The sequence below is a fragment of the Ischnura elegans genome, chromosome 8, assembly GCF_921293095.1.
Source record: "Ischnura elegans chromosome 8, ioIscEleg1.1, whole genome shotgun sequence".
NCBI classification, from domain to species: domain Eukaryota; kingdom Metazoa; phylum Arthropoda; class Insecta; order Odonata; family Coenagrionidae; genus Ischnura; species Ischnura elegans.
The window spans coordinates 57,407,883-57,432,080 of record NC_060253.1 but is presented as its reverse complement, the minus strand read 5'-3'; the positions used below and the strand labels follow the sequence as shown (position 1 = coordinate 57,432,080).

The 24,198-nt window shown below is 40.0% G+C and overlaps 1 protein-coding gene across 2 annotated transcripts; it reads left to right on the top strand.

The window, feature by feature from the left end:
* Positions 1–237: 237 nt before the first annotated feature.
* On the top strand, positions 238–24,131 carry LOC124163495 (trimethylguanosine synthase). Of its 2 annotated transcripts, XM_046540440.1 has the most exons (10): positions 238–388; positions 668–803; positions 875–1,037; positions 1,325–2,628; positions 5,219–5,494; positions 10,592–10,856; positions 11,325–11,946; positions 15,811–15,942; positions 16,964–17,265; positions 23,696–24,131. In XM_046540440.1, exons 2-10 carry the CDS (start codon positions 700–702, stop codon positions 23,801–23,803), a joined length of 3,276 nt encoding a protein of 1,091 aa, XP_046396396.1. In that variant the 5' UTR covers positions 238–388; positions 668–699; the 3' UTR covers positions 23,804–24,131. The 2 variants fall into 2 exon arrangements, with proteins under 2 accessions (XP_046396396.1, XP_046396397.1); XM_046540441.1 differs by lacking the exon at positions 5,219–5,494.
* Positions 24,132–24,198: the final 67 nt, after the last annotated feature.

Below are 24,198 nucleotides of genomic sequence, written 5' to 3'. Positions count from 1 at the left end.
AGCATGCCGTTTACCGAGCGCACGTTTATTTACGAAGTCCCATTTGCTCGAAAACTGTACTTACTTCCGATGTTTCATGCCTTTTTATTGAGGTATTCAGACAATAACGACAATGGGAATGGAAAATCGTGCTCACTATCATGATTATTTTCACAATTTGTTTAAAAATTTCACATCTCTACCGCGCTTGCAGCTGAAGTAAACCTATCGGATAAACGCAGAATTAAATGGAAACAATTGAATGTTGTGATGCGTACGTGCGTCTGAGAAGTCTCTTGCGAGGATGAAAGTCCTATTATTTTAATTTCCCCTATTGGAATCCTTCCCTTCCTATAATTGTTTACTTAATGACCTAAGAAAATGGGTTATTAACGTTCGTGTAGTTTAGGTAAGTTTTTATGTTTTTGTGAATGCGTATCTGATTATAATTTATCCCTGGTTGGAATTTCAGTGTTGTGTGAATTTAATGCAGTTTTATGTCATTGGATCTTGGTGTATGTGTGTTTGTTCGTTTAAATTCCTTCTAAATGCCTATTTTATGCTATGCGTTCCCATTTTAAGTGACTGGTTTCGTCGGTTATGATCTTAAACTAGGAAATAGAGCACCACTTCCACCTGTGTTTATTTCACGTAATATTTATATTTTTACGTTTATATAACGTTGTAGGGCACAGAGGCGTGCATTAAAACAATCTGAACATGTGTGAGCACTTCTGGGAGCCATTAGCCCACATACATCTGTCTTTGGCTGGACTTCCTTTAGAGGAAAACATTTACTGCCTTTGTAGCAGGGTGTTTATTCGGTAAGTAACATCTATTCCGTTAGGTAGCTAACTAATTTTACTTCCGTAATATCGAAGTATCTGTTTTTCAGTGATGCTGGGAGTGCTAGGGAAGGAATGTGTGAAAATTCATCTTCCATCGATGAGAAAGGCAGTCAATTCCAGGAGGCTTTTCATCCTACGGAGGCGAAAGAAAACGTGCAATATTTTTCCTGTGCCACCGAATCTCATCTCTCAAAATCTGGCAAAAATGACGTACGTACATATTTCAAGAATGAATCTGTTCACCCAATAGTGAAAGCATGTATCTATCAAATGGCTGTGCTCAATTTTCTCCTTCCTTCTATGAAACTAAAATTCTTCTAAACTATGATAACTCTCCTAACGCGAAAACGGCAGGTTATCTTTCTCTTGTTTTAAATGTTGAGTGGTGCTTTTGAATCATAAATGTGTTGAATGTGTGATCTGCTTGTCTACCCTCTCTTTTAGGCGTTTTATGTGTCTTTCATATCCCTATATATTTCCCTCTCTCTTGCTTCCAGGATGAAAATGTGAGCTGTTATTGTAGTGCATCTCATACAGACAACAATTACTCTACTGATGAGTATGTTGGAGAAGAAGATGGTGAAATGCGGGACAATGTCGAGGCGGATGTTGCTATGGAAGGGCTTGAGGTGGACGAAGAGGAAGACGATGAAGACAATGAGCTTGCTGATGACGAAGATGCCGTGCCTGAAGAGGATGAAGACGAAGAGGAAGAGCAGGCCGAGGATGACATCCATGGCAGTGACAGTGGAGCAGATTTATCTGAAGGGGGAGGCTGTCTTGGTGACTGGGGTCATAATGGAGTGGAACTTCCTCCTGAGAACTTAGATACATTTCAAGAAGGGAACTCCAGTGGTGAAGATCTGTTACAATCATGGGAGCGCTACTGGTCTCAAAACGGTGAGCGCCTCATTTGGGAAAGCTGGCTACAGCGTTATGGTCACTATGTGAACCCAGGGTACCTTTCATTTTCCGAAAGCAATGTAGAAAAGGAGGAGGATGGGACTGATCAAGCTATTGCTGCTGAGTCAGCAGCTAGGGCTGAGGATGATAGGGAGGAGAGTTTAAGGGAAATTGCCGAATATCAGGCTGTTAGTCTCCAAGAGGATGCTGGTCCTGTGGATGATGTGGACACAAAAGACTCTGAGCTGCTCCCTGGGTTTGCGAGTGAGAACTCTTCTATGCTTTTAAATTCTGGGGAGGATTTAGTCATTAGCAGGCTGGGCAATCGCTCTGCTTCTGCTGGTGCATCATCTTCATCGTCATCTGCATGTTCTCTCTCATCTGCCTCCTCTTCTCCCAGTGATTCGATAACAACCGTCACTCAGATCACTGTGTCTTCACTGGGGCAAGATGTGGATCAAGATGAGGATGAGGATGGGGCTTCTGCCAAGAGTCCATCGCAAATGTCAGAAGTGAGTTGTGCAACTGGTTCAGAGTGTGACGTTGGTGGTCAACCAGCTGTTGACTCTGGGGATGCATACTGGCAGGAATTGTGGCGCCAGCATTTTGAGGAGAGATATTATTTCCACTACAATGAGTTTCTCAGCTCCAAGACTTCTTCAAACTTTGCATCTGGAGGCCAGAACAGTTCCCAATCTGTGAATCCATTGGCTGATGTGTATAGTGTAGCTCGTGGGACTGATGAGGCATGCTCATCTTTTGAACCTTACCGGTGTGCCCAGCATGTTGATGATGAGAATAGCAGCAAGGGTGGTCTGCTTGAGAGCAGGGATGTTTGGTCACCAGACATTCCGAAAAGGTGTCGCTCCCGGTCTATGAGAATGCCATCTGGTCAAAGGTGAGGTATTTAGTGCATGAGTTGGCCTCAAAGCAGAATGTGCTTCACCTATCTTCTACCATTTGTTGCTTTGATGAAAAACTTTCTGCAAAACCAGGCTATTTAGTTCCTTAAAATGGCTGGGTACCTTTCTTTTACTTTCTTTGCCCTTCTTGTTTTCATTGTGTGACAATGTCTTGCCATCAAGCCTTATTCTTATTTGAAGTTGTAACATAGAATCCCCAATAAGAAGTAAATTCCCCGATCAGAATCTTGGAAACCCAAAATAAAGTCCCAAATGAAAAAAATGAACCACTCAGGCCCGGACCAGGGGTACCACTCTCAAAAGCTCTGCTATCAGCCCCGAATTCACAGTGCTGCACCCCCATATCTTGCATCTTAGGAGGGTTCATTCATACAGGTCTCATCCCAAACAACACATTCTCAAGGAAAGAGCTTGCTGAAGAGTCAGAAAATGACCCATTCTGAGGGTATATGCTTGAAAATTTGCAGGATCTGTTTGAACCTTGACCTTTTCGTTTGTAACCTCTCCGGTGTCTTGTCGTTTGGAAGAGAGTGAGAGCATGCACTTGCCCCACCGCTGCCCATCTCTTCCTCTCGCTGAGTGGTCATCTCTTTCTAGTTCCCCCAACTCGCCACTGGTGACGCTCTCCGATGGGGTGTGTTTTTGTCTTTCCAATTGTTCACTATATTAGTAAATTCAACCATTTTTCACGTTTTCATAATTTGCATTTGATCACTCACGTAGCCAACATTGTTTTACACCCAAAACAGTAAATTCAGAGACTGTCACCATGCTATACTTTCAATTTTCATACTCTTTCAATTTGATTATCACAGAAAAAAATAGGTATGCAACCTATATGGTCGCCGACCTCGGTGGCGGTGGGGTAAAGTCCTTGTTTGCCAAACTGAAGGTAATGGGTTTGAGTTCGACCTGGGTAGGTTGCCCCTATACAGGGCATGGATGTTCATGTACGTTTAATTGTTGAATGTTATGAAAACCATTATGTAAAAGCCAAATAGCTCTGTTTTCAGTTGTGTGGAAAAAAAAAATGTCCATTAGCGAAGATACAGATATTTTTATCATCCTCGCTACAGGTGGTAAAAATGTAAATAAGTACAAGGCAATCACCTTTCCCCTTACGAAACGGAGTATGGAATAGGAAGAGAATATTGTACATGTAGTAAAGTTCCTTCCTCATGGTTTACAGCTGTAAGGACTTCCGTGGTCTCTACATCGTCCAGCTTACAAAGAATAAGGCTGAGTAGCAGCCCCACACCTCACCACTTGAGTGATAAATTGAACTTTTAATTGAACTTGAAGTTATAGAGCCAAACTCTAATTTCTCTGTGCAGTTACACCCTATCTGCTTGTTACAGTTTTCATTGAAATCGCTACTCTCCTTTTTATTTCATGTAATTCTTTTCTTCATTTATTGCACCCTGCATTACATTCAAGGCATGTGTAATTTTTATTTATTTTGCTGTACTTCACATGCTTGTGTTTAATTCATCCACAGGGTGCAAATGGTGGTGGTGAGACACTTCCCAAAATAATGCACTACTTACGTATTGAAATTTTTATTTTTACGTATCAATATTAATTTCATAATAACGTGTTAAAATTTTTGTTTTTATAATTCATTAATTCCAAAGAAATTTTGTGAGACTGCCATCAATCCAATTGGAGGCATTGGGTAATTTCTGATAGATCAGTCACTAATGCCTTTTGACTATCTCAAGTAATTTTTATTAAAAATTTGAAACAGATTTAAGGAAAGGAAACTTGAACCTGATCCTCTTGATAGTTTTTGCATCTGCTGCCCCACCAAGGATTAAAAACTCCAAATAATGTCACTGTAGAGCTATTTTTGGTCTTTGGATTTACTGAGCATTAGCCAAAAAACATTTTCCATGCTTTTTAAATGCCTAGTTAAGTACATATTTGAGAGTATGTAGTTCATTTGATATTTCTTGAAAAATACATAAAAAGTCAATTGGAACAAGAGTGTACCCAGGATCATAACTAGAGGGGTTGGGGGGGGGGGGGGGGCAAGCCATGGTCTAGGGGGGCAAGCCAAGTTGTGACATTAGAAAATATAGTTTCATTTTAGTTACATATCAAATTTCGTGGGATTAAAGAAAATTTGTTGAATACTTTCATTTCAATTCAGTGCTGATTTTGCTTAAAGACTTCCGCTTTTTTTGCTTCAAGGGGGGGCAGCTGTCCCCCCCCCTTCCCTCGCTGGGTACGCCCATGAATTGGAATGCTCAACAAGCCTTCAGATGTTAACAGAAGGCTCAAGAAATGCCTAAGAATGCTCCATTTGTCAGTCCCCGTCTTTGCAAAACCACCAGGAAGTATAGTATTTTTACTCAGCAGTTTTATCATTTGTCTTATTTAGAAAAATATTCATAGATTGTCCATATTGAGTCTCTGTGCAAGAAAACTAATATGTACATGAATGTTGTATGCATACATAATTAATGCATTTATTAGTTATATTGCAGTTTAGCAATGACTTGCCCAAACATGGGGGACTTCTTACGGACTATTTAACTTCGATTTCTTAATTTTTATTTTCAGGAAACTTTTGGATTCTGTTGGGGCTCTTTTGAAAAGCTTGAGTGTGTCAATAGTTAGTGCCAATGGTTGTGATGAAGAGCCCAGTGAAGGGAATGGTAATGAAGGTGGGGAAGGGAATGTAGGTACTCAGGGTGAGGGTGGCAATAGTGCAGTAGAGGTGGGGTCTTCTTCTTCTGCTGGGTTGGTCCCTGACGGTGGACGTGGCTCAAAACGGACTGATGTTGGAGATGGAGGCAAAGAACCTCCCAACAATCGACCCATCTCACTTAAAAGAAGGTTTGATACCAGTTTTCTTTTTTCATTTTTCCATATTCAAAAAAGTCATTAGTGTGGTTACCAACCCTGACTTAAATCATGGAAAATTGGTTTGGAAATCAGGTTTATTACACTAGGAGGATGGAAGTGTTGCTCATCATAGAAGGATGGGAATGGATCATTTTGTCCCATTATGTTTTCTAGCTTCAAATGGCTTATTCTTTTCCTTGTACCTGAAAATTTTTCAGCTTAAAAAACTCTTAATTTTTATACTCTTAAGAATGAAAGTCATTTTAAATATTTCAATACTTTATCGTAAACCCTTTTCTTTTGAACGTCTTTATTATTGGCGAGGCTATAGGGTTACAGGTTTAAAACTAAGTATATTTTGCTGAAAATTACTCAGTACAAGCTGCTAGATATTATTTAATTTTATCAGTAGTAATTCACCCTTTTTGTTAACAAAATGTTCAAAACTATATTCAAGCACATTCGTGTTACTTAGATGCAGCCAGGAGGCTGGCGTACATTTCCTTAGAGATTGCTTTAATGAAATGTTGTGAATGTCTGTCAGAGCCAAAGTTCAGTAAAAATATGGAAATATTATGTACTTGTCAGAGGAAAATTTATCAGTTTCAGAAACATGTAAATTGTGAGGCATCATGCAAAAATAAACTCCTTTACTTCTTAATTTTTAAGTCGGCTCCAAAATTTGTTCTTGTGAATAAAAGGGATGGGTTCATTTGGCTATACTTTTTCAACTGATGAGTCTCGTTGTTTTTCAATTAATATGATAACTGAACAGGTGAAACTTAACCATTGCAGTTTATTTCTGAGGTTTATTTTATTAATGGGTCTCTATTTTATTGCTTGTATGGGAGTATATTGAAACATTATTTTGTTTTAGTAGTGACGAATACCAAGAGCTATGTTGCAAAACTTATCAGATGGATTTGTTATAATTGATAAATGGCCTATAGTTTCACCAAGGAGTTAGATCATTTGGCGATTGAAAAGTGAGCCACTCAGTCAAGACTTTAGATGACAGTTGGTTAATATTGGGTGAGATACTGGCGGGACCTCTTCTGAAATAAATATGATGACTTTCATAAACCCAAGTTTATGGCCAATCCAGATATTTCTTCTCTTCTTAAGAAATTGGAACAGCCTCTCTTTCCATAGCTCATTCTTCCATCAGCCTATTTATTAGTTGCTTTGTCAATCCAAGGTTTTTCAAATGCGATGGTGGGTGGCGTAACATGGTGGAACTCCTTCATGGTGCACAAAGGGTAAGAAAAAAAATACTTTAATTAAAATAATTTTGTTGAACAGCAAAGTCTTTTTTTTCTTGCCCTTTGTGCATCGCCAAGGTTTTTCAGCATCCTCTGACCACACCACATTTCAAAATTTCATTCATATCTTCCATCTCTGCCATATTGCCCACATCTCACCACCATACAATACTAAACGCATTGCAGAAGTCCTCACCCATTATTTTCTTCTCTCAAAATTTATGTATAAGAGGTGAAGAATTGATTTCATGCTCGAGGAGTGAACTGGTTTAGGTCTTACAGCTCAATATGTACATATTTATTTTTTCTTGTCTAATCAGATTCTTTCAGCAGACTGGTTTTTGGGGTTACTACCGGGTAGATTCATCTCTGTAGACAACAGTTTTGCCGGCATTGCAGCAGACTTCTTCAGGTCAATGAAGTGGAGATCCGTGGGATTGCCCGTCTCTTATACACCCCGTCGGAGGCCAGTGTCTCCTCATTGGCTGGTTCAGGAGGCCCGGGTGGCTTCTCATTGGTCCGCATCTCCTGGCTCTGTCCTGTCTCTCGGGCATGCGGAGATGCGGACCAATGAGAAGCCACCCAGAACTTTTGAACCAGCCAATGAGGAGACACCGGCCTCCGACGGGGTGTATAATAGACGGGCGATACCACGGATCTCCACTTCATTGACCTGAAGAAGCCTGCTGCAATGACGGCGAAACTGTCGTCTGCAGAGACCAATCTACGCGGTGCTAACCCCAAAAACCTCCACCCTGAATCTTCGCCACACCGCGAAAGCCTACACAAGGGCTAATCAGATTCTATTTGCTATGTAGAGAAACTCATTTTGTTTCTTGTAATTCTCCAACTAATTTCTGCCCAGCATATGAGAAATTGAAAATTGAATTGGAAAATTGTTCAGTACCTGCGTACCACTCCAGAACTTCATAGAATTCTTTAAAACATTGAATTTTCTGCAGGGAAAACTCACGTTTCTCTTTAATTTTGAAGTTGTAAAGCCTCTTTTTCATATTGATGAATTTAAAAAAATATTTTGCCTGAGTCCAATTTTCTTCTCTGAAATTAATGATCTTGCTGTAGAAATAAACTCCAATGTATGGTGGAGGGGAGACAATTGGGTAACCTGCCCCTTCTGAAATTCCTGGAAAATGTATCATAAAAATGGTTTTCCATCTTAAGTAGGTATTGAATTCCCTCCAGGTGCCACAAAAAGTAGAGAACTTCCTTGCTCTCTCCCCAAAAGACCTATGTACAGTGGAACCTCGTTAAAGCGAGTAGGTGCTATAGCGACACCCCCGCTTTTACGAGAAATAGCCGATGCACCGTCAATTAACCCTATAATAAGCGTGTTAAAAAATTCGTTTTTACGAGACCCTTTCGGTGATGGCTCTCGCCATAGCGAGGGTTTCACCGCCGGAAGACTTTCATCAAGACTCCTTAACCTCTGTAATTGCTAACGATCTGTTAGAAATGAAGTTAATGGAGTGCTCAGTCTCAAATTTATGTGGTAAACTGTCGTTCGATAAATATAATGATTGACGAAACAATGCTTTGCATGATTTTTATTCAGTGCGGCGCTTATAAATTGTTTGAATAGTTAGTCGTTATTTGAGTAAGGAAATTTAGTGATGCAAAAAAACATCGCCTTTCGTCTGGATTTATGCTTACGTTTATCGGATAGATGTTTATCTGTCGCCGCACCACTCCTGTTCCTGTATATCTGTTCGCAACAGGTATATTGGCTATTATTTGCTCCACCTCCGGTAAAGCGACAATTCGCTATAGCGAGTGTTTATTAGTGCACCGTGGGGTGTCGTTATATCGAGGTTGCACTGTACTTCAATAGGTCTGTCTTCTGGACTTCCAAGTGTGAATATTATGGGAACTCCCTTTGGCTCCATACTTAAGATCAGAGGGTTCATATTGCAGGCCCTTATGTTTTATTGTAGTATATTTTTTAAGTGATATATGTATTGTTGCATACTTTTTTGTTGTATGGCTAAGGCAACATTTATTAATCCATAAAAGTTTTATGATTCGATAATTGAAGAAAATTAAGTACATAGTTAAATGGCATACAGTTTCATAAGAAAGAATGATAACTAATTTCAACAGAGGAAGTGCTGATAATATCAAAAAGAATTTACTCTTACCTGCTGCAGGTCTCCATTTTGCTCCTCAGTCAGATCACATCTCTTTCAGCTCGTATTTAACCTCACTGTCTGCCTTCTGAAGCAAAATATGTAACATGCGGCATAGACGATCATAAAATTAAATGACAATGTATTTACAAGTTGACTGCAATTGAGTCAGTGGTTAATCCATATCATTTTCGTGCTCTTAGCATGGTGGGGTGTAGCATAAATCACAAAATTACATAATGTATAGGTAATTTGCGTGTAACCTTTAAGTTACTAAATTTTTAGAATTCCACAAAATTAAACCTGAAAAAGAACTCTCTTAGCCCATATTGTCTGTTTACAAATCTCAGATTTTGATCGGTAGAAATGTTTTTTTACATAATTTTCATTCTTTGAAAGAAATTCTGTATATGTACTACTACTCCAGAGTGGTTTCTGCTAACATATTTAATTCATAAGGATCTATGAAGTTGAGTATGCACTTTACTGCAAGGCATGGAAACCTTTTTATGTCTTCCAGCCACTTATTCAACGTGACAAGTTTATGTAAAAATATACATTTCAACATGATATATGCATCATTAAAGTACTAATTTAACAATATGTAAGCACTATCATTTCCCTAAAGGATGAGCTTAATAATGGCCAATATTTTTGCATGGTGTTGTTTTTGAGTTCATAAGCAGCTAATGACCCATGTGTTTCCAACCTCTGCTATTTTTTTAATTATCTATTTTTAGAGGCTAAGACATGCATAGTTTTTGTGTTAGAAAAATAACTTTTGCTTCCTTAACTTTTTATATGCTGGATGAAGTTATGCTTATAGATATTCCTCTTTCCTATTCCAATCATCTCTTCTAATAGCTGATTGAAGAAGTGATTAATGTTTTATCACCAATAACCTGATTGAAAGTTCAATAATGAAAGTATGTATTGATATTTTGTGTTTAGTGAGTTTTGTGTCAAAATGTTACATTTTGGAGTGTAGATTTCTTGATAATATTAATTCAAGATCTCCATAATTCCTTAATGTTTAGTTTTGAGGTTTATGAATAAACAGACTTCGTTGTATATATAGATGACAATTTCCTAATGAAGGCCTCCTAAACTGAAATAACAGTTGTAATGTCGTATATGTTGAAATTCAAATCATTTCTTTTGGTTACTCATCGTAATTTAGCTTCCTTTTATTGCCTCTCTTTCACACTGTGCTCCACTGGGGTATGCAGTTTACATACTATCTTCTTGAAGCCGTCATTATATAATTCTTCACCCCTAGTATGTAGGTTGGGTATTTTAACACTAGATTATAATGCTCGTAAGAGAATCTTCATTTTTTGCTCCACATCCATTTGCATTGTTTGTTTTACTATTACCCTGCATAAATAATTCCTCATTTGATTTTGTCTTCATTCTAATTTTAATACCTCTGGTATAACTTTTGGTATCTTATAAAAAATATAACAGTGCTAATTACTCCCATTAGCTCATATTAATAGGGCTGAACTTAAATTTATCCGTAATTTCTGTGCATGTGAAAATCTTTTCGTTTTCATTTCTCAGTCTTAAATCATTTCCTCATACCCTGTAGCATGAGTTTGGAGTCTAGATGTAAACCGAACACTGATTGTGCTGTTATTTTTTTTGTTGATATTAATGCAGTCATTGATGTTTACTTACAGCCATGAGAGCGACACTGAAGTACCTGCTGGCCTTAGTGGTGTGAAAAATGCATTCTCTTTAATGGGATATACTTTTGATGCCAACACAAACAAAAAAAGTCACTCTGAGGCAAACAAGGTTGATGCTGCTCTCCATAGGATTCATGGTGGAGTGGTGTCATATTGTAAGAAAAACATCAAAGGGGCCAATAGGCATCTAAAAATCCAGCCAAGATCATCTCTTGATGCAATTCATGTGCCTAAGCAAGGGGGAACCTTGGAAAAGGTAATCAAAATGAAATTATGTGCATAGATACTTATTTGTTCCGCCTAAAAACTATTGTATAGCCTGGCTTTTGTCGAGGATCGACATTATTGGCTTCTTTTAAAATATCTTTAGCCATTTTGATAGTCAAGAGAACAATCACCAGCTGTATCTGCCATTAACCCATTACCTCCCGGTAATCTCAAATGAGATCACTTAAAAATTAACAGATTTCATAATTATCTCTCAGTATTATTACATATCTAACCTCCATGCTATATCTATTAGCTATATTTCTCTGATATCCACACGAGATTTTAATAATTTTTGCTTTAAATTAATTGATGTAAAAGCTTTGGCCTGAAATATGTTAATTTTTAAGTGACCTCATATGAGATCATCGGCAGTTAATGGGTTAATATATACTTGAAGGTTCTTTTATGCCTCCGTGTTCAGTGGAATAATCTCTCATGATATTTTTCTCTGCAGGTCAAGCAGTTCCTCATAGATGCACAAACTAGCTGTGAAAACTCAATCATCAGCATACCTTCTCCCCCTGTCGCATCGAAAAAGCTGTACAGCTCAAGTTCGGAGGAAGAAGAGATGGGTCCGGTGGAGGCATCTCAGTCTCTGCTGGTTAGCAAAGCTCGCAGTCGCAAGAAAGTGGCTCAAGAGGGTACGTTGAAGAAATCACCCTCACAGGGAACGGGATCCAAGCGGCCGCTGTTGCAGGTGGAGGAGGGTGCCGAGGAGGAAGAGGGGGATGAGGGGGAGGAGGAGGATGACTATTTGGGATTGGTAGGCTCAGGGAAACTCGAGGGGGAAGCTTTGGCTGTGGATGACATATTGTCCAAGGAAGATGAGGATGGTATAGAGGCGATGGGAGGACGAAGAGAGGACCTGAGCATTGTGGCCGGGTCCGAACCTCCGAGGAAGGCCAGAAAAAAGAAAAAGAAGCAAGGAGGCAAGAAGCGGAAAAACAGCTTAAGGGAGGATGTTGAACTCGGGCCGTTACCTTCAGAAGTGGCGCAGAACCCTGTGTTGCGGAAGTATTGGCTCAGGCGATACAACCTCTTCTCCCGCTATGATATGGGGATAAAATTGGACAAAGGTGAGCTTGTTTGCCTCTGGCTCTATTACATTCAATTAAAGTTTTCATGCATGAAAACCACAGTTCCATTAAATGCACCAACGGATGAAGTTCGTCGTGAAAAAATATTTGACTTAGCCGTGATTCGAACCTGGATCTCCCGATTGCTGGTCAGGCATGTTAGCTAGTTACACCTCCGAGCCATTTTTTCAAAGATCTGGATTGAATCCCGGCTCAGTGAAATATTTTTTCATGGCGAACTTCATCCTTTGGTGTATTCAACTTTGCACCAATGTGCATTACTGCATACAAAGTCACTTTTTTCATGCAGCACAGTTCCATAATTGTGTTTTGTGATGGGTGAGTGAGAATTAGATTTTCCATGACTATTGGAGAGGAAAAATATTTTCTCTACGTTCACAGGAAGGGAATCAGGATAGAAAAAATGATCTGGGTGGTAGATGTCTAAATGGAACTAACTTAAGTTTTTGGGGTGTTGCGCCTTCGCACAGATATTTTTGTTGTTGCATTATTCTTTTATGTGCTATGTTGAAATGAAAGTGTGTCTCATATGCCGTCAAGTATGATATTTATTATGTTCTAAAATGGTATTATTTGGTGTATGGGTGTAGATAATTTCCCTTCATGCCTCATAGATAGTGACTTTTGTACTAAAATCCATTTTGGAGAAAATGGGTCTTCTCCACCATCTGTGCCCATCAATAAGAATGTGTGCTATTTGGAGGTGGGAGTTCCACAAGCCTCAATCCTCGTTTGCTCAGGACTGAAAAATTATCTTCTGTGTCAGCTACTTACAAGGAGACATCGCCAAAGTGATGTTCGGGATCTAGATGCGGATGTTATTATCTTAAACTATATAGGTAAGGTAGAAAAAGTGTCACGGCTTTCTTCCACGTAGGCCCGCGTTCGAGAGATATTCGCATGTATAGATTTCGCGCAGCATGAGATACCTTGAGTAAGCGATACCTATCAACTAAGGCCGTGACGGTGTGGTCTAGGGCGTTAGTCCCATAACCTATAGTTGGTATCCTGGGTTCGAGTCCCGGTGTCGGCAATATTTTTTCTCTCTTCTAATTTTTGAAATCACTGTTACGTTTTATCCCAATTCATTTTATTTAGTTACTTCGCAATTTTTTAATTTAATATCAATTTATGGATTTTAAACGAAACTCCGAATTGTGCCTTACCACGCGAAGTAGAGGACGTATATAATTACTTACACGTGAATTTCCGTGAAATGTGCTCATCATGTGCACTGATGCACACCTCTGCCTCCCATCAATTAACCGATTGTACATCTATTTATGAATCGTTCCACGGCCTTAATTGAGAGGGAGCGCTTACTCAAGGGATCTCATGCTGCACGAAATCTTTACATGTGAATATCTCTCGAACCTGGGCCTATGTGGAAGAAAGTCGTGACACTTTTTCTACCTTACCTATATAGTTTCATATAATAATATCCGCATCCAGATCCCGAACATCACTTTGGCGATGTCTCCTTGTTAGTGTCGTCAATCACGGAAGGTTTGGCACCACTGAGTACATATGCCTCCTTGAAATTTCCTTTCTGACATAGAACGTTCACAAAGTGTTTGAATTCACAATTATTTGTTCAAATGTGCTAGAATGGTAATGTGCCATGACAATTGAACAAGGGCAAAATTTCACTTGCCCTCTTAGCCTAGGAACCGAGAAATCATCTTCCAAAGTTCCATGCCCACAACTCATTTTTAGGTAAGGGACCTCTCATATATGGGCCTGTAGAAAGTTTTCACTACCAGGGAGCAATAGGGTAGTTTCCTTCATCAAAGAAAATGAAAGGCATTGATTCCGATTCGTTACCCACCATTAGTGTATTCATAATTTGCAAATTATTTTGTTTTGGATATCCCAGTTCAGACGAATGGCAACGGTCAAGTTTAACAGCATTTGAAAAAGTCCAGATTGGCGCCCATGCGATGCCACTCCACGTGACGTCACAGGGACCTAGTTTCTATACGAGTAGATAGGAGTTTTACATCGTCTGAGATTACCAATGTATGCATGAGGCACAGAGCTCAGGGAAGCATGTCTTAATATTCACCTATTGAAACTGCCTAAGGTCGAAAAGTTTTCTTCGTTTGATAGGGTATTAATAATCCTTATTTAAGCCAAGCGCTACCTGCTAGCAGCCGGCATCGTATCAGCGCTCAAAGTCTCGCCCCAAGGTCACCTCACACGCGGCGCCGGGAACCAGTATGACGTCACACGGGGTGTTCCCAGCATTCATACTTACCAGTCGCGTTTTCCCACGCTTGAAAATTTTCACTTTTCATTTAAATTCGAAAAATAGATATCGTCATTTAAAAATCTAAAACTGAGAATTACGTTCTCCAGGAGTAATAATCTTTCGATTTATGCAATAAAAAAATAAAAGGAAACCACCGTATTGCCCCAGAGGAAATGCCTGTGGGCAGGCCGAACATAGGTGTGGGGCCAAGTTTCTGCTGATGGAAGGGATGATAATACTATGTATGCTTCAGGACTGCTGAAACAAAGTTAAATTTTTCCGTTATCATCTCTATTTTCCTATTGTATAGTATTTTGTGAATGCAAATGATGTCTTCTATCATTTATATCTTGAGAGAAGGGTGGAGAGAAACCCATAGTCGAGATTAGCATGGTCTAGTCGATAGGCGCCTAGGGGACACAGCTTAATGTCCCATCAGATGGATGGAGAGCATTGCACTTTAATTTATACCTCATAGCAATAAAGTAGGGAAGGCGCAGCTATAGTTAAGGTTCCGTGACCTATGAAAAATTTCCAGAATTGGTTTTGTAATTTTTCCAGCATATAGCCAGAATGTTAAACCTCAAAATGCTTTTTTAGGAGATGACCTTCAGGCACTGACAAAAGATAGCAATGACCCATGAAGTCTTTTCTGATTTTCACCAATCTATTGCCATCTTTTCCTACACCATTTTTGTCTCCTCCTATCTATCTTGGCTGCTTCTGGAATGTGGAGGAATCCTTCACTGTTTCCTTCTTCATTTTAATGTAATTTTCCTGCAGAATACATCTTGATCCCTACTATTTCAATGCCAGGCTATATATTTTCCACCATGATGCCCGATGAGTTTTTGCTTTTATTGCTTGACCAACTGTGGGTTTCAATGGATGCACCGAAAACCCGTGCATCATTTTATTGATGGAAGAAATCAATGTTTCTCTTGTGATCAAAATTATTTTTAGCCCCAATGAGTGGAAGTAGCCATTTTAGCCATTTACAAAGGTCAATTAATGCGATTATGGCAGTATGATATCAACAGTTGTATGCCCTTTCAATTCATGATAGCTGCAATTCGGTGACCTATGTGCTTTTTAAACTAATGGCTCTAATTTTTGTGTATGAAGTATTCAAAGGAGACTGTAACATAAGTCATCATCCCTTTCCTCACCATCCATCCGTCCGTCGCTGTCCCGACTGGCTGTCACCAATGTCTGGTGCACCCAACGGGATTTGGGCTTCGTGGCAGAGGTACCTTGCTGCATGAATGAGGAGCCCCTCACCAAAAAATAGATTACGGACACAGAATTTAGGAGGATGATTTCTTGACTCCTGAGCCACGAGGGCATGTGAAATATTGCGCTTGTTAATTATCAGGGCACACTTCCACCCAACCAAATTTGAACAAAACTGTAGGAGACACATTGTGAATGTTCCTTGTGAGCTTATTTGAAAGATTGTTCTAATTTGAGAGGTGAAATTTTTAGAATATGCTCCTGAGCCTATTTGGTATATATGTGCCAATACATATATGTACATATGTATTCTCAATACTATCCATTACCTTATGTTTTCCAAAACTTTATCTTTTTAGAATCTTGGTTTTCGGTTACTCCTGAGAAGGTTGCAGAGCACATAGCGGAGCGATGTCGTTGTGATGTTATTGTGGATGCCTTTTGTGGTGCTGGTGGAAATGCCATCCAATTTGCCTTTACTTGTTGTCATGGTAAGCCATTCTTTTCCTTTGAAATGTTAGGAAGTGGGAAGGGCATTCTCTAGATATTTAGACGTAATCTAATGTATGAAAGGCTATTTTTTTCTGTGTGTCTGTTTTATGAAAATATGTAGTATTTATTTGATCAAGTCTACATTTTGTGTAGAAATACTTCATGAGCTGTTGAAAAAATGATATGACCCTATGTGTTATCCCCATGAGGAAAGGAATTGATGCTGAGTTTTTTTTCAATTTGCTTGTATTAATTCACTGATGTTTGAGACATTTTTTTGCAATTTACACGGCTGAAAAAATGAAGAAATATATCATTCATACCATTGTTTTTCCATAACTATTTTGTTTCTCTAATGCTTACGATCGATAATATTTCTCGGCAATTGGTTATGGTGCAACTCTTTGTAACTGTGACAGTATGAATGGGGACGGAAGCCAATGTAGTGATGCCTGCGATTGCATGCAAATGGTTATTCATAGTGATTGATGTTCTTATTTGGGGTAGTTGGTGACTATCGTGAACAAACCTATGAAACTTGAAAAGCACAATGAAAAGAAGAGGAGAAATAAAAAACTAAATTTTGATTACTGCCTAATCAATTCTAATTGATTATGTAGAGCTTTCATATGCTGTTTTAAATAACATTTAGTTTTTTTTTAATTTTTCCTTGCATTTTCTATACATTAAAGAAATTTGAAGATTTAATTCACTTTATATCTTTGCCTATAGTAATGAGGTACGTAATGAGGTAATAATTAATATCCAATGGGCATCTGTAAAATAAAAAAGTGACTTTACATCATATATTGTTAGTTCTCATAAGTAGGGTTGTCCTTATAAATATAGACAGTGGCCATCTTATCCTTATGTCACACAGTGATTGTTCCATCAAGTGTTGTCTTAAGGATTTCATTTTTTGGATGTATTCTGTGTAACTAATGAATTCATTGCAAAACTTTTCAACCATCATCTCTTTTCCATTATATTTCATTCTGAATGATGACATTAATTTTTCAGTGATAGCGGTTGATATTGATCCAGTCAAGATTGCAATGGCCAAGCACAATGCTTCCGTCTATGGAGTGCAGGATCGCATAGACTTCATTGTGGGTGACTTTTTGCAGTTGGCTCCTACTCTCAAGGCAGATGTTGTGTTCCTATCTCCTCCATGGGGGGGTCCAGAATATAGTGCTTCAGAATCTTTTGATTTGGAAAAAGGAATATTTTCTCCTTTTGGAGGATCTATTATCTACCAACTCTCAGCTGCTATTTCAGATAATGTGGCATACTTTCTCCCCAGGAACATCAATACTGATCAGGTAAGTCATTCATGCCTAATTATTTTGTTTCCCATCGAAATTGATGTAACCAGTAACTTTTATTTCATGTACTTAGCATTTTTATAGACCTTTAAGGCACATTTTTAAGTGTTTGTTGTCTATATCATGATTTGTCTAGCAAGGGTAGTGTCAAGTTGTTGGGTCTCGGAATCCGATCAAAATTTTATGATGCAAACTATGCCATAATGGAGTCATAAATCTCATATTCAAACCTTTATGGCCAATCTTTTATGAAATAAAGGCCTAAATACACTATAACTCCAATGAAATCAATGCCAACAGCAACTAGAAGGTATGGGGCAGTTTGTTTGACAGTGTCACAGTTTTCTTGATGTCACAGCCAGAGGCTTAGCGAGGAATTATGGCTGGAGGGGGTTTGGGTGCAACTAATACGGGGGTGTGTGGGGGTATGGAATACCCACCAGGATAAGTGGTTGGTGCGAGATCAATAAATTGCAGAATTTTAAAATAAATGGTTCAAAATGGTGAGTTTTATGGCTTTCTGAGGGATATTTTATTAATCCTTTCTCTATTCTGTTATTTATTTATTTATTAAATTATTCAAACACAGCCATAATGGCCTTTACATTGAATACAAAACATAAAATCTGCAGCTTTAACAAATATAAACTATAAAAAAAACTATAAAAAGGATATAAAAAAGAAAAAAAAGGGATTCAGTAGATGGCTTTTCGAAGTTGCCTCTTGAATAAACTTATGGGCATTGAAATATCCAGGGAAGGGTGAGCACTCGAAATGGAATTGAAGGAGGTAGGGAGTCTGTAAAAAAGTGATCTCTGAGAGAGAGAAAGACGGAATTTAGGCTGGTGTAGTAGGTGGTTATTACAGACGGAGCGGGTGGGAATGTGGAGTGAAAAGAAAGGCAGCATATCTGAGGATCGGAACTTTCCATTTAAGGCATTGTAAATGAAGGAAATATCGTGGAAATTCCTTCGGGAGGATAGTGGGACCAATGATAGGGCTGACATTACAGTGGAACCTCGTTAAAGCGAGTACGGGCTATAGCGACACCCCCGCTATTACGAGAGATAGCCGATGCACCGTCAATTGACCCTATAATAAGCGTGTTAAAAAATTCGTTTTTACGAGACCCTTTCGGCGTTGGCTCTCGCCATAGCGAGGGTTTCATCGCCGGAAGACTTTCATCAAGACTCCTTAATCTCTGTAACTGCTAGCGATCTGTTAGAAATGAAATTAATGGAGTGCTCAGTCTCAAATTTATGTGGTAAACTCTCGTTCGATAAATATAATGATTGACGAAACAATGCTTTGCATGATTTTTCAGTGCGGCGCTTATAAATTGTTTGAATAGTTAGTCGTTATTTGAGTAAGGAAATTTAGTGATGCAAAAAAACATCGCCTTTCGTCTGGATTTATGCTTACGTTTATCGGATAGATGTTTATCTGTCGCCGCACCACTCCTGTTCCTGTATATCTGTTCGCAACAGGTATATTGGCTATTATTTGCTCCACCTCCGGTAAAGCGACAATTCGCTATAGCGAGTGTTTTTTAGTGCACCGTGGGGTGTCGTTATATCGAGGTTGCACTGTACTTCAGAGCGAGAAGAATTACGGAGGTGAGGTACACGGTGTCGGACTATTGAAATAAAGAAATTAACTGGGCGTTCAAGAATTTTAAGGTTGGAGGGGCTGGCAGTGGAGTAAATAACGGAGCAGTACTCGAGGATTGGGAGAACGCAACCGGTGAAAATAGATCTCATGGCGATTGGATCGGTAACAGAAGTGAGTTGATAAAGAACACCCACGACTGACATGGCCTTGGTTTTCATTTTATTTAGGTGCGGAAGAAAAGTTAGTTTGGGGTCGAAAGTAACACCCAGGTCATTGATGGTGGACTCTATCGGAACAATTTCATTAAAAATAGTATATTTATGAGGATTGAGGGTGCGTTTTAAAGAAAAGGGTATGTACGAGGTGTGTAAAAAAAGTAGTGAGACTGATTTTTTTTAAATTTTCTATTCAAATATAATTACAATGTGATATTGTCACCTTCAAAATAGTTCCCTTCGGAAGCCACACAGCGCTGGAGACGGTCCTTCCAATCATTGTAGCATTGCTGGAACTCGGATTCTGGAATGGCCTTCAGCTGGTCGGTTACAGCAGTTTGTATGTTTTGTAGTTCCCGAAATTAGTTCCCTTGAGGTGATTTTTCAATCTCGGGAAGAGGAAAAAGTCACAAGGACTCAAGTCTGGTGAATAAGGAGGCTGAGGAGCAACAGGAATGTTTTTACTGGCCAAAAACTCGTTTATTGAGATGGCAGTGTGACAGGGCGCGTTGTCGTGATGCAACACCCACTTGTCTTTGATGTTTGGTCGCACACGAAGGACTCTTTTTCGAAGTCTTTCAAGGACCTCACGGTAGAAGTGCTGATTAACCGTTTGGTCTTGTGGCACAAACTCTTTGTGGACGATTCCGTGGCTATCAAAAAAACAAATCAGCATGCATTTGATTTTCGACTTGCTCATGCGTGCTTTCTTGGGCCTTGGAGAAGTCGCAGTGTGCCACTCCATGCTCTGACGTTTCTTTTCTGGGTCGTACTCAAACACCCATGACTCGTCACCAGTAATGACACGTTCAAGAAAACGGGGATCATTTTCAATTGAACCCAAAAAGTCAAGACTCCTTCCCTTTCTGAGATCCTCTTGGTCTTGGGAAAGGTTTTTCGGAACCATTTTCGCACAAATTTTTCTCATCTCCAATTCATTGGTCAAATGTGATGAACGGAGGTGTGATTCAAATTCAACTGTTCCCCGATCATTCTGACTGTCAACCGTCGATCTGAACGCACAAGATTCCGTACTCTGTTGACATTTTCATCGGTGTTTGCACTTGAAGGCCTTCCGCTTCGTGGTTCATCTTCAATCGACTCTCTTCCTTCTGAAAATTCCTTAAACCACCGAAAAACCTGTGCCCTTGATAAAACACGTTCTCCATAGGCCTCCCGAAGTTTTTCAAAAGTTTCGGTTGCATTGTGTCCAAGTCTGAAGCAAAATTTGATTGCACACCGTTGCTCAACTTTGAGGTCACTCATTTTTAAAACAAACAAGAAAAAACCGTTTCACGAAAACCAACGCTACGGACAAACAAATGACTGTGGCGAGTTCAGATTCATACTGGAGGCGCATCACACGTGCACCTGACGCTACTCACGGCCACGCGTCTCCAGCGTTGCCAGATCGAAAGCGATGTTGCCAGTCTCACTACTTTATTTACACACCTCGTATTTTGATTTGCTTGTATTAATTTTGAGTTGCCACCGAAGGCACCAGGCCTCGAGGGAATGAAGGGAAGACTGCAAAGACTGAGAGTCAGAAGTATTCTAAACTCTTTTGAATATTTTACAGTCATCTGCAAAGAGGAGAATTCCACATGCGTTAGAAAGTGCACAGCTCGTAATATCGTCAATGAAGAGGGAAAAGAGAAGAGGTCCGAGAACACTGCCTTGGGGGACGCCTGAAAGGATGGGGGTGCTTGGAGAAGACGCTCTGTCAAGAACAACTCGCTGAGTGCGGTCGGTTAGGAAATTCGATAGTATAGATAGGAAAGAGCCGTGGATATTGTAGCGATAAGACAGTTTGTGGATAAGAAGGGTGTGATTGACGGAGTCGAAGGCTTTAGCAAAGTCAATGTAGCAAACGTCTAGCTGAGAAGAGGCTTCGAAAGCAGCGGTGATATGCTGATGTAGGATAGATAGGTTCGTAACAGTGGAGCTAGCAGGAAGGAAGCCATGCTGCTGGGGTGAGATGTAAGCGATAGTAAATGCTAGAAGTCGGTCATGAATAACACGTTCGAATAAAATAGAAAGAATAGGGAGGATAGACACTGGACGATAGTTACTTACATCATCTTTTTTGCCGGATTTTAAAATGGGAGTAACAAGTGCTGTTTTCCAAGCTGAAGGAAATGATCCCGCTGAAAAGAATTGGTTGAATAATTTACAGAGGGGGATGTGGAGAGTATCAGCTGTTAGGTGCAGAAAGAGTGATCCGAGGCCGTCAGCTCCAGTGGCTTTGTTGGGAGGCAAAGATTTAAGGAGGCGTAGAGTCTCCTCAGGCGTAACAGAGACCATAGTAAGTGAGTGAGAGCAAACCGGATAAAGTGTTGGAAGTTCGAATTGCGGAGTGGGAGGGGTGAAGTTTGAGGAAAAGTATTTGTTGAAAGCCGAAGGTCGCTCAACCCCCGAGAAAGACTCTTGGCCTGATTTAACGATGGTTGGTATTCGGGTTGATTTCCGTTTCGAGTTTAATAATGACTAGAATCGTTTAGGATTAGATGCCATGTCATCTGTAATTGATTTGATGCTATTGTTATAATCGCGGTGTGAGAGATTCCGTGACACTCTACGAAGGGAAGAAAGTGAGGCATATGTGTGGGGATTGGGAAAAGACTTCCAAAGCTTCCAAGCAGCTCTTTTGTTTTGAAGAACTCGGGAGGTTTCAGCTGTGAGCCACATGGGTCTCTTCTTCGATATCCTTCGGGAGGGAACGAAGTCATTGGTGACACCGTGTACAAAGTCATAAAATACTTCCATAGCGTCATCCGGGGACCCGCTCTCCAGGAGACCCCAGGGCAGGAGGGAGAGGGTGTAGTTGATGGCTTCCCAGTCGGCCTTCTTCCAAGATTTCACTGACCGTGCTGGTGGTGAAGTTTGGGCAGAAGTGCGGTGGGGGAGGGACATGGGCAATGAGAACTCGAGCGAGGAGTGGTCGGAGTTGAAAATATTCCTGCATGTGGTGGGAGAGTTTACACTAAATGAGGAAAGGATGAGATCCAAGGTTGCCAAATTTCTGGTGGGGAAAGGGTTACACTGGAAAAGGCCCATGCTGCTAAGAAATTATCTATAAAAAACGTGCCATTGTTGTCGGCACTGATGCCGCTGGTCTGAGAATTCCATGTGATCGGGAGGTTAAAATCCCCAAGTAGAATCAGGTCGCCAAGGGTGTGAACGCGGAGGACCGACTCAAGGCTCTAACACTGATACATCACTTGATGGGGGACGATAGAAGCAGCCAATGAAGAGTTTTTTCTTCCGGATTCCAAAACCATCACCAAGCCGAATTTCTACCCACACTATTTCACACTCAGTTTCGAGATCGAAACGTCGAGTGGCCGGGATGGTGGGGTTAATCGCCAAAAGTACACCTCCACCACGAGAGCTCCGATCACGTCGAAATAACTGATGACTGTGTGATAATTCCAATTCACTATCGCCCACTCTATCGCTGAGCCAGGTTTCACACAGGGCTATCACGTCAAAATAGCAGAGGTCGGAATAGTGGGAGGAAAGTATGGAGAGTTTGTTCTGAAGACTCCGAACGTTCTGGTAATATAATTGAAGATCAGGGCCAGGGTTGAGGCTAACGTCCCCGGCTAAGAGAACAAGCAGGGCGAGTAGGTTCCACACAGAGAATGACTTACTCGGGGCAGCCCGACGGGAGCGTCGTCGTCTGGGCGGGCGGCCCAGCGGCTGCCGGCGTAGTTGGAGATGGCGGAAGTTGAAGCCACATGCGTAGAAAGCGTTGAAATAAAAATCACCATATCTGACACAGTTGTTGGAACATCCATTTGTTTCGGAAAAATGCGGGAATGGGCTGCGTACACAAGACGACACACACACTGAGAGCACCACAACAGAGAGAATTACCACTGAAAACACCGCTGTTATATTAGACCTAGGAGTACGTGGGTGGATACCGGCGGCCATCTTGGACTGTATCCTAGTTTTTGGACTGTTATTGGACTGTTAGTAATATCAATCCAATTAAGTGAAATGGATTAAACTTAAAAATTTCTCTGAGCTCTGAGGGGAGTTTTATCCCCCAAAACCTCGGTGTGCCACTGGTCACAGCTACCCTTTCCCTCAAAATAAAGGTGTGTGTCTCTCTCACTCTCCCTTCCTAACATCATCTCTACATTGTGGTTGTTGGCTATTTATAATGAATCAACATTTGGGTGAAATGTTACGTACATACTTAAATTGGATAAGAGTTCTGTCTCTGGACTTACTGAGCAGATGTGCAGCTAGGAACTAAGGCTAGAGGGGGTTTTAGGTGCTACTAATGCTGGTGGTTATAGGAGGTATGGAATAACCACCAGGATAAGGGGGCCCTTCCCCATAAAATTGTTAATATAAGTGGTTCAAAATGGTGAGATTTACGGCTTTCTGATGGATATTTTAATAATCCTTAATCTTTCTACATGTGATATTTATCCAATTAAGTAAAATGGATTAAATTTAAAAATTTCTATTGGGGAGGGGTTTTATCCCCTTAAAACCCCCCCTCGCTACACCACTGTTACTGAGAGATCATAATCAATTAATGTAACTCTGACAAATCAACTTATAATTAATATTTTACTCTTCAGGTTGTTATGCTTGCTGGACCAGGTGGGCAGGTGGAGATAGAGCAGAATTTTCTGGGAAAAAAGTTAGTGTCCATAACTGCATATTTTGGTGAGCTGATACATGAATGAAGCATTTTCACGTTATTGTTTCAAATTTGCATTTGCATCGAACATTGCCTTCTATGGGACTGACATGTTTATCATCGAACCTCAATGTCGTGCATATTTCAATAAGGTATTGTTTTTTACATTTTATGTTTTGACTGAAACTGTTTGTGCAGAAGGGCATGGTTCAGGAGTTTCACAAATGTTGGAAGAGGGATATGCTCATTCCATATATTCTCAACAGTGCATTTATTTGCTGTCCTCTCTTTATCAACGATTTTAGGATTGTGTGTGTTGTAACTACGCTCTTCTGTAAAATAGTTTTCCCAATAAAGACTTCAACTCTTTGAAATCTATGGGAATTCATTCATATCATCTTGAAAACTTCAATCTGTGGCCCTATTTTTTTTTTAATTTTC

Bases quoted from the DNA above. Each gene is read 5' to 3' on its own strand.
- LOC124163495 (XM_046540440.1), top strand. From the start codon at position 700: ATGTGTGAGCACTTCTGGGAGCCATTAGCCCACATACATCTGTCTTTG. The intron at 804-874 runs GTAAGTAACATC...TCTGTTTTTCAG, and splicing joins TGTAGCAGGGTGTTTATTCG to TGATGCTGGGAGTGCTAGGG. The intron at 1,038-1,324 runs GTACGTACATAT...TCTTGCTTCCAG, and splicing joins CAAAATCTGGCAAAAATGAC to GATGAAAATGTGAGCTGTTA.